This window comes from Ailuropoda melanoleuca, chromosome 3, assembly GCF_002007445.2.
Source record: "Ailuropoda melanoleuca isolate Jingjing chromosome 3, ASM200744v2, whole genome shotgun sequence".
In the NCBI taxonomy this organism is placed as follows: Eukaryota; Metazoa; Chordata; class Mammalia; order Carnivora; family Ursidae; genus Ailuropoda; species Ailuropoda melanoleuca.
In genome coordinates this window covers 28,734,018-28,748,757 of record NC_048220.1, presented here as the reverse complement: position 1 = coordinate 28,748,757, position 14,740 = coordinate 28,734,018, and the positions used below count along the sequence as shown (strand labels likewise).

Genomic DNA, 14,740 nt, shown 5'->3' with positions numbered 1-14,740 from the left:
ACAGGCTGGACACGGCGCAGATGGCGATGATCAGGTACACGTTGACATCCACCAGCGCCGCCTCCGCGCCCGCCGCGCCCGCCAACACCCGCGACGACGCCTTTGGCGCCTGGCCGCTCTCCACCAGCGACAGCAGCACGGTGGCCGTGGCCGTCAGCGCCGGCTCGCCGTGGTCCTTCACCAGCACCAGCAGGCGCTGGCGCGCCAAGTCCGCCTCGTCCAGGCTGCGCGTCGTGCTGATCTCGCCCGTGTACAGCGCCACGCGGAACGGGCTGCGCGCGCCCCCCGCCGCCGGCTGCAGCTCATACGACAGCCACGCGTTGTAGCCAGAGTCCGCGTCCACCGCGCGCACCTTCGCCACCACGTGGCCCGCGCCCACCGACCGCGACACCAGCTCGCTCAGCGCGCCGCCCGCGCCGCCCGCCCCAGGCCGCAGCGGCAGCAGCGCGGGCGCGTTGTCGTTCTCGTCCAGCACGAACACCTGCAGCGTCACGTTGCTGCCCAGCGGAGGCACGCCCGCGTCGCGCGCGCTCACTTGGAACTGCAGCAGCTCCAGCTCCTCGTGGTCCAGCGGCTGCAGCGCGTACACCTTGCCGCTCTCCGCGTGCACCGACACGTAGCTCGACAGCGCGCGCTCGCCCACGCGCCGCTCCACCAGCGAGTAGGACACCAGCGCGTTCTCCTGCGCGTCGGCGTCGCGCGCAGACACCGTGAAGATGTGGCAGCCGGGCGGGTTGTTCTCCTTCACGAACACCGTGTACTCGGGCTGCGCGAATGCAGGCGCGTTGTCGTTCACGTCGGCCACTTCCATGGACACGCTGGCCGTGGCAGAGAGCGAAGGCGAGCCTCCGTCCCGCGCGGTCACTACTAGAACGTAGTTCGCCACGCTCTCGCGGTCCAGGGCGCTGTCCAGCACCAGAGAATAGTAATTCTTGAAGGTGGACACCAGCTTGAAGGGGACATGGGGTCTTAGTGAGCAGGTCACTTCCCCGTTGGCACCGGAGTCACGGTCAGATACACTGATCAAGGCGATGACAGTGCCCAGTGTGGCATCCTCTGGAACAGACAACGATAGTGACGTCACCAGCAACTCCGGAGCATTATCATTAATGTCCAAGATTTCTACCAAGACTGTGCAGTGACCAAACATAGGGGGATTTCCTTTGTCAAGTGCTTCTATTTGAAGTTTCCATAATTTAGTTTCTTCAAAATCTATTTTTCCGTTTACTTTTATTTCCCCACTGGTTGAATCTATGCGGAAAAAGGCTTCTGCGTTAGAGGAGACATCAGTTGCAAAGGAATAAAGAATGTGGCTGTTTGAACCTTCATCCAAATCCGAGGCATTAAGTCTAATAACCAGTGTGCCGTTTCTAGAATTCTCCAGTAATTTTACACGATATACTGCTTTGTCAAACACTGGGGCGTTATCATTTGCATCCAGCACCGTGATGTGTAATTCCATGCTACCTTTCAGCTCAGGTTTGCCCCCATCTGTGGCTTGGAGCAGCAAGAGAAGCTCTGAAGCGACTTCCCTGTCTAAATGTTTTTTTAGTACTAGTTGGAGCGGTTTTACCTGATCGTCATTGGTGGGTACGACCAGAGAGAAATACTCATTGGGGCTCAGTTTGTAAGTCAGCAAAGCGTTGGCCCCGATATCTGCATCAGAGGCGCCCTCTAGTGAAAAATACGAGTCAAGAGCCCTATTTTCGGAAATAAACAAATTTTTTTGTGTTGCTGGAAACACAGGCGGGTTGTCGTTAATGTCCTTCACCTCCACCTCCACATGGAAAACCTGCAGCGGCCTGTCCACGATCACCTCCAGGTGGATGCTGCACTCCAGACTCCGCCCGCACAGCTCCTCCCGGTCGATCCGAGAATTCACAAACAAAATGCCATTCTGCAGATTTACCTCCAGAAGGTCCCCGTGGCCTTTGGGCGCCACTCGGAACAGGCGCGGCACCAGCTCCGCCAGCTCCAGCCCCAGATCCTGGGCGATGCGGCCCACGAAGGTGCCGTGTTTGGCCTCCTCCGGGACCGAGTAGTGGACCTGGCCGCTCTCGGCCTCCCAGACTGCAAGGAACAGAACCGAGAGCAGCAAATGCTTGGTTCCCTGGCCACCTGGTCCTGAAGCTAACATCCTGCTTTGCTTCTGATTAGGAAATCAAATTTCATGAGCGGAAAGGTGTAATCCTTTTAGATCTTTCTTTTGAGTCTTTGTTCCTGAGATCCCAACTGGTCTTAACAACATGGGTGTGTAGTCTTTAAAACACCGGAACCGTGGAGATTCTTTCTGATCCGTGAATTACGGTAATTTTCTTCTGGTTAAAGAATCGTCTCCTTGGAGAACAACGACATCCTGTGGCTCAAAAAGGAAGTACGTTTGTGTTTATACCGTTTCTTTCACTTGTACTGCTTCTCTCATAATTCCTTCATATATTGGTCCATGTTTTATTTTGTAGGCTTTTAATTCTTTCTTTATACATTCCTTGTGTGTGACCACTAGCTCTTTAAAGGTGGTTTTTGTCTTGCAAATTAGAATCCTAAGAAGAGTTTTACCTTGGATATAGACATCTAAGAAAACGCACTACTGGGCTATCTGTATTATCATGTACATAAACAGGAAAAATACTTATTTGTAGGTTACTAGTGATGCTGTATTTTTTAGAATTTTAGAAATTGATCATTTTGGAATGGTCTCATTATGTTTACTCCATTGCTAACACTACAATTTCTATTGCTTAATCCTTATACTATATTAAGTTATTCTTTTTTTTCTTAGATTTTATTTATTTATTCGACAGAGATAGAGACAGCCAGCGAGAGAGGGAACACAAGCAGGGGGAGTGGGAGAGAAAGAAGCAGGCTCCTAACAGAGGAGCCTGATGTGGGGCTCGATCCCATAACGCCGGGATCACGCCCTGAGCCCAAGGCAGACGCTTAACCACTGTGCCACCCAGGCACCCCTATATTAAGTTTTTCTAAACATTTAGTTCAACTGTGAAGAGAATAACTCAAGATTCAAGTTCTTTAAGTTACCACCTCAACATAATGGTGTTTCAAATCAGTGCCAATATGCACGCTACTTACCAGTTTATCCAAAGATTTATTTTCTTTGATATCAATGAATTTACCAAGTACTGACTCCTAGAAATACAAAGTATATTTATCTTTGGCTCATTTTAAAGCTTTTTCAATTACTCTATCTGCTCAGGTCGAATGTTATAGTTTCCATCCTGAAGGATAACTTAAATTTGCATTATATCCACAGCTACTTGCAAAATGATTTCATTCTAACCCCCCCCAACAAAAACCCACTGAATCAGGAATTCAAGTTATATTTTCTGTTTGTTTATGCCCACTTTATTCTGGAATTGGTTTACAGAGACTAGAGTATAAAAGCATTCTAAATCAAATTGATTTACTCAGTTTTATTTTCCTGTTCTTATCTCAAATGCAAAAACCAAGTGGAAATTTGCATCTCAACTGTTATCAATTGCAATAAAGCTGATCAGTCTTCTATTAAAAGAGAAAAATATTTAAATCATTCTCAAGACTGTTCAGAAGCCAACTATCCAATATCTGAAATCCTTCTGATAAGACGGCAGCCTCTCAGAAAATCCCAAATTTCTCTACTGAAAAAAAAATTGTAAATGGCTACCCAAGGCAATCTTAGGTTTTATGTGAAAATGAGCTGCAGTCTTCATTTGGAACACTTTTAAAAATCAGGATTCAATGATTATAAATCTATGCAAAAGATTTATAGTTCTAACAATTTGTAATTATTTTAGATTGTGGAAGCCATAAACTCAAAACATTTGCATAAAGAGGAGCAAAAAAAGTTTTAGTGCATGGGGATTACTAAATTCAGAAAAAGCCATGACTAAGACAGGACTCCTTGTGTTTGTTGATTTAAATAATCTAGTCCATTTGAGAATATGGCATGCTGAAGGTCCATTCCACTTTTGGTTTAAGGAATTGCTTCATTAGTTAAGTATGCATTAAAGATAGTTTTTAAAGCCCTCAAATTCCAAGGCTATCATATAGCTAAATAGTTATAGTACACAATAAAGCTATGGGTTGTTTACTCACCTTACAATAGACTATAACAAGTACTATGCCGTCAAGAGCTATAGAGTACTCATGATGAGCCTCATTTTAACGCCATTTAATAAAGATTATATTAAACATTATTATAAAATTAAAATGTTATTGTTTTTTACATTAATTTATTTATTTCAGAGAGAGAAAGACTGAGCACATGGGAGGAGGGGCAGAAGGAGAGGAAGTCAAGCAGACTCTGCTGACTGGAGCCTGATGTGGGGCTCGATCTCATGAAACCATGAGATCACAACCTGAGCCAAAACCAAGGGCCAGGTGTTTAACCCAACTCCCAGGCACTCCTAAGATGTCATAGTTTTAAAGGAAATTGACTAATTTCTTTTTTGGCAAGAATGTTAAAAGAAATCCTTAATTTGGAAAATTTTCTGGTTTCATTCTGAAATTTCCATAATTCTGAGTTAAATGAAAGAAACTTTCCATAAAGTTTTTAAAAAATATTTATCTTAAAACAAAGACGGGGGAGCCTGGGGGGCTCAGTCACAGTTAGGCATCTGCCTTTAGCTCAGGTCATGATCCCAGGATCCTGGGATGGAGTCCCTGGGATGAGCAGGGAGATTGCTTCTCACTCTGCCTCTGCCACACCCACTGCTTGTGTGCACTCTCTCTCTCTCAAATAAATAAATAAAATCTTTAAAAAAAAAACAGAGACAGAGGAAGACAATGTCAAACTATAAACAGTAAAATATATCTTTGCTATCTCTCAACTACTCCTGAAATCTCACCTCATTTCCTCCCCTGCCTGCATTTCCTCCACCTAAGACTTTAAAATTATTATGTTGTTGGATAAAATGGTAACTGGTTGTGTTAAATTTTTGGTGAATATTTGTATTTTAAACACGTCCCCCCAAAAAGCAAAGTAAAATAAATAGGACCAAATTGGTAAACACACAATTCTGTGTTTCATTAATTGCTCAGATGAAGAGATACCTCTGGATAAGACTTTTTTGCAAGGGGGACACAGTGACATTATAAAGGGCCAAAAGAGAAGGCAGATACAAGAAAAAGGAATTCTATTTACAAGTTGAAATACTCTGCATTAAGTTATCATCTGTAATCTCTGAGAACTGGAGACTGGCCATGGGAAGTATTAACATAAGAAGACAATGCCATGCTTACGTTCTTGCCACAATTGTCTTTTTTGGTGTTCCTAAACTTGAATAGAGATTTCAAGTTTTATTGGAAGCTATTTGTGAAGCACATACAGAGTAAAAATTCAGCCTGCATACAGAAAGAAAAAGTATTGCTAAGAACCAGTCAAGATGATAAACTAGTTGCACTACTATTTTTCGGTAACACTGGACATAACAAAATAAACAAAAATGAAATCATAGGTATCAGGTAACGACCAGTCTCAGAAAGGAATATTGAATAGGATGGTGTTGGCAACCCGCAATTTAGTTGTCTTGCATTTCACAGTCTACGCCAAACAACACAACCCTATTTAAGATGACTAGAGAAACTATAAACTAAATTGCATGATACGATCTCAAGTCAGTAGAGAACGTTCTAGTAGAACAATTCAGCTTTCTCTTCAAATTTCTCACATTAATTTGGACTAAAATAATTATTTTCAACTTCCTTAAAATTAAAAGTGATTTTCAAATGTTCTCCATTATTGAACATAATCATGACTCTTTCTTCATAGTGCAAAATCTTATGCTTGGACATAATAAGCAATATTTTATGCTGATAAAGGAAATCATGAAGAGCTACTGCATAAAATTATGTAAATGGCTATAAAACTTTTCTTCTGCTAAAAAAAAAAGTGAATAGTACACCCTGGCAGAGACACCAAAATGAAAATGAAAAAACATTTTAAAAGCTCAAACCCTTAATTTCATAGATTAGGACATTTATAAATGAACTTCAAGTCAACATAGAGTACCACCAAAAGTAAAATACAAACACTGAATACTGATGATAGAGTATGCATTATAAGCTATGTTGCATTACAGATATTTTTTAAAGATTTATTTCTTTATTTGAGCATGCATGTGCCAGAAGGAGCTAGAGGCAGAGAGAGAAACAGAAATCCTCAAGCTGAACCCCCTGATGGGTGTGGAGGCCAGAGTAGGTCAACATCCTAGGACCTGAACCAAATCAAGAGTCTCACGCTTAACCGAATGAGCCACCCAGGCACCCCCAGATAGTCTGTGTTGTATTGTATTGTTTTTATTTTCTTTTACTTATTTTATTTTATTTTATTTTTGACAGAGAGAAAGAGAGTGCGCACAAGCAGGGGGAACAGGAGAGGGAGAAGCAGGCTCCCCTCTGAGCAGGGAGCCCAGATGCAGGGCTCCATCCCAGGACACTGGGATCATAACATGAGCCCTCCAGATGTCCTCCCCCCCCATAGTCTTTAATAAGAGAGAAAAGGCACATTTTCACCCTGAAGAGAACTGATCAGAGCAGTCTTTAAGGTAATGGGGTCATTTCAAAATTTAAATTTGAAAGTTAAATAAACTTAAAGTACTAATTAAAGTACTAATCTCATAAATATGTGTAACATAAAAAAGACACTAGTTTATGGCGGAAAAAAACCTACAAACTAAACCAAATATTTGTATTGGAAATATAAATACTTAAAAATAAGTTGAATTATTTTAAAAATTGAAGTACCAAGAAAAACTTAATGCACAGAGTACAACAGACAAATTAAAAAATGAACTTTTCTTTATTTTCTGCAGTAAGCTGCATGCCTACCATAGGGCTTGAACTCAGGACACAAGTTTAAGAGTCACATGTTCTACCGAATGAGCCAGCAGATGCCAGCAAAATGAGCTTTTAAAATAAATTATATTAAAAATAAAATAAAATAAATTATATTAGGTATTATTAGAAATATTTGAGGTTTTACAGAAATGTGCTATATTAGAAAGGATGAAGATATTCTGAGACATATATATGAGGGGCAAAAGTGGTTGATAAAATATTATTCACAAAACAACATATGGAAATAAAAAAGTAATAACCTACCTTCCAAGAGCAGTCCCCTCCAATAGACTGTTCTTCCACTTCCACGTCTGGTACTGGACACGGAGGTAGGCTGGGGCTAAAGGCCATGAGGTCGGTCTTGGGCGGGCCCTCCCCAGAGCACACCCTCTGCCGCCTCTGCTGCGAGTACGACCAGCTCCCCACCGCGCTGGAGCACACGAGCGTGGGCTTCCCAGGCCCGCACGCGCCCTCCGTGGGCGGCGCCGAGCACCGCAGCGCCGTGTACAGCAGCAGCGTCAGCACCAACAGGCTGGACACGGCGCAGATGGCGATGATCAGGTACACGTTGACATCCACCAGCGCCGCCTCCGCGCCCGCCGCGCCCGCCAACACCCGCGACGACGCCTTTGGCGCCTGGCCGCTCTCCACCAGCGACAGCAGCACGGTGGCCGTGGCCGTCAGCGCCGGCTCGCCGTGGTCCTTCACCAGCACCAGCAGGCGCTGGCGCGCCAAGTCCGCCTCGTCCAGGCTGCGCGTCGTGCTGATCTCGCCCGTGTACAGCGCCACGCGGAACGGGCTGCGCGCGCCCCCCGCCGCCGGCTGCAGCTCATACGACAGCCACGCGTTGTAGCCAGAGTCCGCGTCCACCGCGCGCACCTTCGCCACCACGTGGCCCGCGCCCACCGACCGCGACACCAGCTCGCTCAGCGCGCCGCCCGCGCCGCCCGCCCCAGGCCGCAGCGGCAGCAGCGCGGGCGCGTTGTCGTTCTCGTCCAGCACGAACACCTGCAGCGTCACGTTGCTGCCCAGCGGAGGCACGCCCGCGTCGCGCGCGCTNGGCGCGTTGTCGTTCACGTCGGCCACCTCCACGGACACGCTGGCCGTGGCGGAGAGCGAAGGCGAGCCTCTGTCCCGCGCGGTCACTACTAGAACGTAGTTCGCCACGCTCTCGCGGTCGAGGGCGCTTTCCAGCACCAGCGAATAGTAATTCTTGAAGGTGGACACCAGCTTGAAGGGAGAATGGGGTGCCAGGGTGCAGGTCACCTGCCCGTTGGCGCCAGAGTCACGGTCGGACACGCTGATCAGGGCGATGACGGTTCCCACCTGAGCATCTTCCAGCACTGGGAGAGCCAAAGAAGTGATAACCACATCAGGTGAATTATCATTTTCATCCAGAACTTCCACTAATACGGTGCAGTGACCAACCATAGGTGGGTTTCCTTTATCTGTAACATCTACATGAATTTCATAAGTGTTACTATCCTCGAAGTCAATAGCATCATTTACTCTTATTTCTCCCGTTTTTTCATTCATTAGAAATGTCCTCCTTACGTTGGGTGGAACCAAAGCACTAAATGAATATACCATTTCCTTGTTTATTCCTTCATCTGCATCAGACGCATTTAGCCATATTACTAACGTTTGGTTCGCTAAATTTTCATACATCTTAACTTCATAAATGGATCGATCAAATATAGGCGCATTATCATTGGCATCCAACACCAAGATCAGCAGAGTTACAGATCCGGTATATTCCGGTTTCCCTCCATCAGTCGCGGTTAATAACAACTGAAGCTGATTATTTTCTTCACGATCCAGCATTTTTCCTAAGACAAGCACTGGGAATTTGCCTTTGTCTTTTTTGTTTATAATGTCAAGAACGAAAAACTCATTTGGACTGAGTCTGTAAGTAAGCGCTGCATTCTCTCCAACATCCGCATCTGATGCGCCTTCTAGCGGAAACCGAGAGTCAAGCAGTCGAGATTCGGGTATTGAAAGCTTTTGTTCTGAGACGGAGAAGACCGGTGGGTTGTCGTTAATGTCCTTCACCTCCACCTCCACATGGAAAACCTGCAGCGGCCTGTCCACGATCACCTCCAGGTGGATGCTGCACTCCAGACTCCGCCCGCACAGCTCCTCCCGGTCGATCCGAGAATTCACAAACAAAATGCCATTCTGCAAATTTACCTCCAGAAGGTCCCCGTGGCCTTTAGACGCCACCCGGAACAGGCGCGGCACCAGCTCCGCCAGCTCCAGCCCCAAGTCCTGCGCGATGCGACCTACGAACGTGCCGTGTTTGGCCTCCTCCGGGACCGAGTAGTGAACCTGGCGGCTCCCCGCCTTCCAGGCTGCGAGAAGCAGAAGCAAGAGAAGCAGGCGCAAGGCTCTTGGGGCGCTGGGTGTGTAGACCAACATCATACCTTTCTGCCGATTTACAAATTGATGAATCAGCGGTCTAGAAGAAACATGCTCTCTGAGCTTTCCTATTCGACTTCTTACATCTATTTTTATCTAAATGGCTGAGATCTGAGAATGTAGCTCCTTTCTAGTCTTTGAAAAACAGGACTATGCCTTTGTTCTAAGAAACATTTTATGGAAGACAGCGACATCCCGTGGCTGAATGTGTAAGTACAATTCCACGAATTTAACAACTTGTCTTTCATTCATAGCTTTTCATTCTATTTTGGCGTATTTGTGTATCTATGGATCTCCCAAAGTTCACATGATGTCTCTTTTGTATATAATAATAATTATTGTCTACCCCTAGTTCAGGGTTTTCTTGAGTGCAGAATCTCAGAGAAGTAATTTCTTCCCCAACCATGATTATCATTAGCTACATTTAAAAATATTCCTAATATTTGTATGTACTGAGCGTATTAGTGTTTTACTGGATAACAAATTTATACTGCTTCAAGTTTTTTTAAAATATCTGATTTATTTGAGAGAGAGAGAGAGAGAGAATGAGTGGCGGGGAGGAGCAGAGGGAGAGGGAGAAGCAGGGACTGACTCCCCATTGAGCAGGGAGCCTGATGAGGGACTTGATCCAAGAACCCTAGAATCATGACCTGAGCCAAAGGCAGGCGCCCCTAAATATCTTCAGATTTTGGTACTTAATTCAGTTCTCTTTGTCATTATCTTGAGATTAAGTAAACCTTACTAGACATTAATCTGAAGAATCAGTTCTCTATGAGGTGTTTAAAACTCCTAAATTTCAGTCATCACTAGATCGTTGAGAGAAGATCACTGGCTTCAACATCAGAAATGTCTCCATTCTGATTCCTATTCTTAAACTTACTAGTTGTGTGACTTGGGGAAAATAATTTTACCTCTCTGTCTCTGTTTCCAGTTTTATAACGTTCGTACAATAATAATACAGTGGTTGTATGAATTATGATACATTAAATGCTAGGATTGTACCTTAAGGAGAGTGAGTGTTTCATAAATGGCCATATTCTCAGTGTCTCATAAATGGCCACATTTATTTTCACATTGTGTCAAGACCATAACAGGCTTTTTGCTAAAAATTATTACCTGTAGAATATTATCATTCTGCAATGCCTTTACTATTACTACTGCATAGGCTGATTGGTGGTTCCTGTCTCTAGAAAAACAGACAAGTACTTTTACTGAGAAATCAGTTATACAGGGAGAAGTTTCACTTTTTGCTATGCATCTTACATGGGCAAAAGTAACCTTAATTATGATTCTAAATAATTTAAAAATTTTATGATTTCCGCTTGCAGAGACAAGTGCTTTCATCTATGTTATTGTTATCTTTTCAAGGACCCCAAATGTACAGTTATGGAATAATAGTTCTATCAGTGTCAATAAAGCTTTTCATCACTACCTGCAGTAAAAATATTTTCTTTCTCGAAGTTCCTGCAATCAAATATTCAGCAACTGAAAATCTCTATTAATATAACCACACTACTGAAAAAAAAAAAGAGAAAATTCTCTTTTCCCAGGAAGGGAAAACTTAATAATAGGAACTTTGGTCTTATCCAAAGGTTAATTTATTTACTTTAATGATGTTATGATGTATAAAAGAGGTAAAAATTTTGAATTCTTTCAGTTGTTATTAAGAGCTGAATAATAGAGCAACATTTATGAACAAGAAAATTGACAGGAATGGGTCATTTAATTCATTGCTTCATCTGTTCTACTAATTGTTTTTACACTTTTCTACTTCTTTAGACTAATCTTACGTTAAAGTCTATTCGAATTCTGGTTTTAAGAGTTATTTTTCTTGTAAAGCATGAATTAAAGTTTAACAAGTTGTGGATCCATCCATAATACCAATCAACATTTAGTTTGAGTTATTATCTGGAATCTAAGAAGTTTATCAGTGAATAATCATCTCAACACAAGGTAATGACATAAACTAAACTCCATTACTGTTCATGCGCATTTTATAGCAAGTAATAACATAAATGCACCAATTAAATCTTCAATAATGAATAGAAAGTAGGGGGTAGTTAGATTATATCCCGTCAAATAATAAGAACTTGGGTTGCCAAGCATCTCATAGGACTATTGGATCTAAAACTTCAGTTGAATAAGAACCACCTGGAGTGCTTATTAAAATACAGATTTGCCAGTCCTAATTATTTCAGAAATATAGGGATGGAGTCTGGGAACCAGAATGTTCAATAAGAACTCCAGGTGCTGTTAATGCACTTAGTATTATCAGGTCTAGGATAGGATAGGCAGACCATAGGCCACAAGTTACCTGGGATATACTCCCTTTACATCTGTGGTCTTGTGTATTTGTTTATAGTGTCCCTTCACTCTCAAGTGTCTAAGATTGGGTCAGAACTTAGATAGTTAGACCTATATAAAAACTACAGTTTAGGGACTGACATAGGGAAGTTTCATTATTGCTTCATGATTGCTTCTTGAATTGAAGAGTGTTATCCACAGAAACACAGAGAGCTAGCTGCTAAGCAAAATACTGAAGTGTCTTCCATGCTCTCACCTCTCTATTTTAAATTTCCGAGGTTAGGATGATCTAACCTCCCTGGATTAGATTGTACTCATGCTTCCTGATGATGCAAAAGATAAATTCATTGCTAGAGGTTCATGGATCTTCTGAAAATTTGCATATGATGACAGCCCATACTCAGTAGAAAATAAATATTAATGTAAAGGGCAAAAATTACCAATTATATCAATACAGCCATCAATAATAAAGAATAAAATTTACAATTATAGAAGACATAGTAAATTCTTAATAAATAATACTAACTCTAAGAGACTAAAGAGGGGTTAAATATGTAGCACTCCTCAATCCATATAATCCACATAACATACAATCAAATACCTGGGCCCAATTAATTTAATTCATTGATTCATCTATTCTACTAAATTGCTTTTATACTTTTCCACTTCTTTAGACTGACCTTAGGTTAAAGTCTGTTCAAATTCTGCACTTTTTCATGTGCAGGGACAGTGATATCTGAAGATTTAAGTCTGGATTTAGGGTGAATTATGCTGACAGACATGGACAGGATTGATCACAGGAGTTCAGAGAATACTCAAGTTTTGAAAGAAGTGTAATGAAAAGAGGGTCCCCTGGGGGCACAGTCAGTTGAGCGGTGGACTCTTGATTTCGGGTCAGGTCATGATCCTGGGGTCTTGAGATTGGCCTTGTGCTGGGCTCTGGGCTTAGCAAGGAGTCAGCTGAAGTTTCTCTCTCCCTCTCCCTCTGCCCCCACCCTGTGCTTGCTCACTTGTTTTCTCTCTCTCAAAAATAAATAAATACATATTTTTTAAAGAAAGAAATATAATGGAAAGAAAATAGATTACTTTGTAACATACACAAAACATGTCCTCTATAAGGGAAAAGAAAAAATTACTGAAATATATTATTTAAGTGAATTTTACTTGCACTTTCAGGGTTTTATTGTGGCTCTATTCTCAAAGCTACTCTGATTTTGCTCTGCTGAGTTTTTTTTTAAAAGATTTTATTTATTTATTTATTTATTTATTTATTTATTTATTTATTTATTTGACAGAGATAGAGACAGCCAGCGAGAGAGGGGACACAAGCAGGGGGAGTGGGAGAGGAAGAAGCAGGCTCATAGCAGAGGAGCCTGATGTGGGGCTCGATCCCATAACGCCGGGATCACGCCCTAAGCAGAAGGCAGACGCTTAACCGCTGTGCCAACCAGGCGCCCCTCTACTGAGTTTTTAATTAAGAAATACCTTGTTAAAAATCTAACACAATAGGGGCACCTGGGTGGCTCAGTCCTTAAGCGTCTGCCTTTGGCTCAGGGCGTGATCCCAGCGTTATGGGATCGAGCCCCACATCAGGCTCCTCCGCTATGAGCCTGCTTCTTCCTCTCCCATTCCCCCTGCTTATGTTCCCTCTCTCGCTGGCTGTCTCCATCTCTGTTGAATAAATAAATAAAATCTTAAAAAAAAAAAAAAAGAAAAATAGGTCACATAACAAAACTCAACCTAAGTACAATGAAGTTTCTAAAATACAAATTAGAAAACAAAAGCTTGGACTAAAGACAGAACTGTGAAGAACCACCAATCTGAAAGTCACATGCCACAATTCAGGAAATATAAGTTTAACATGCAATGAGTTTAAAGGTGCAATCGATTTATCTCCAGATTTCTGTCTTTCAGAATATTGAGAAAAAAGTAAATCATCATCTCCACTGATAGGGGTAACTTTTTAAAGTTATAGACTGAATTTCAAGAAAATTCAAAGCATAGAATGTACATATATCTCTAATGCACAATGTATACTACCAAAAATTTCAGGAAAAAGGAGAAAGTCTTCTGAAGAAAGAAAGTACCTGACAGGAAGTATTTTCTCCAAAATCAGATAAAAGATGAATTTCAAGAAATTTTCTAAATGTAAAAAAGATTCTCAATCAATACACTGTCAAGCATATACAAACATATTTTTCTAAAGTTGGAATGAGAGTTATATTTCTAACATTTGTTGTCAGAATTAGATTCCTAAGGTAAAGTAACTGTTTTCTAGTGTATACTGAAATTTATTCATTGAAATAATGAACACTGAGTAGTGCTGGCCAACCATGTCTCCAGTCTCCATCCAGAGAAAGGTAAAAAACGACAGTTATACATTTCCGCTTTGGGGTTTCTTATAAACAATAGAATTATATACTAAAGCACCATGCAAACTTTAGAAATGAGGGGTACCTGATGGCTCAGTCGGTTAAGAGGTTAAGCGACTACCTTCTGCTCCTGTCATGATCCCAGGTTCCTGGGATCCAGCTCCCCCCGCAGCGGGAAGCGGGAGTCAGCTGGGAGTCTGCTCCTCCTTCTCCTTCTGTCTCTCCCTTCTCTTCTGCGCGGGCTCTCTTTACCTCAAATAACTCAGTAGGATCTTTTTTTTTTTTTTAAAGAAATGAATAAATGATAGAGTGGTATTGAAGTATACTTAATGTGTAGCAATTAAGCTGTTTTTCACTTAAGAGTTTTCAGGTACAGTGCCAGCGCGGCTTTAAGAATTCAATACGACTCCCATGACAGGTTTTAAATGAAACTGATTCAGCACCCAATAAATATTTACTCGATGTATGCTTTTTAACGATTCGTAATTGGAAGTCCAAACACAAAAGGCAGGTAAAAACTTAAAGTATTCAATTTCTGAATAATAAATTACAAAATATTGCCAGATCTCTAGAATAAATGAGTAAATACTATTTAAAAGCACCGTCTGAAAATAAGAATGTCTTTCACACTTCAAAAATAAATATATAAATGAATAAAATATTTGAGCAACCCACCTTTCCAGAGGACTCCAAAGAAGCTTGTGGATCTTCGGTTGTATTTAGAGATCCAGGACACGGAGGAAGACTAGGGCTGAAGGCCATGAGGTCGGTCTTGGGCGGGCCCTCCCCAGAGCACACCCTCTGCCGCCTCTGCT

At 42.3% G+C, this 14,740-nt stretch overlaps 2 protein-coding genes across 2 annotated transcripts in view; both read right to left on the bottom strand.

The window, feature by feature from the left end:
* Nucleotides 1-2,367, bottom strand: part of LOC117801479 (protocadherin alpha-10-like) — a 94,241-nt gene extending 91,874 nt beyond the window's left edge. The window contains exon 1 of the mRNA XM_034656137.1: nt 1-2,367. Within this exon, the coding sequence (XP_034512028.1) occupies nt 1-2,137 (2,137 nt within the window). The 5' untranslated portion in view covers nt 2,138-2,367.
* The window catches only part of LOC117801371 (protocadherin alpha-3-like), a 46,278-nt gene that overhangs the window by 19,805 nt on the left and 11,733 nt on the right, over nt 1-14,740 (bottom strand). The window contains 2 exon segments of the mRNA XM_034655628.1: nt 7,483-9,258; nt 14,601-14,735. Coding sequence (XP_034511519.1) covers nt 7,483-9,258; nt 14,601-14,735 — 1,911 coding nt within the window.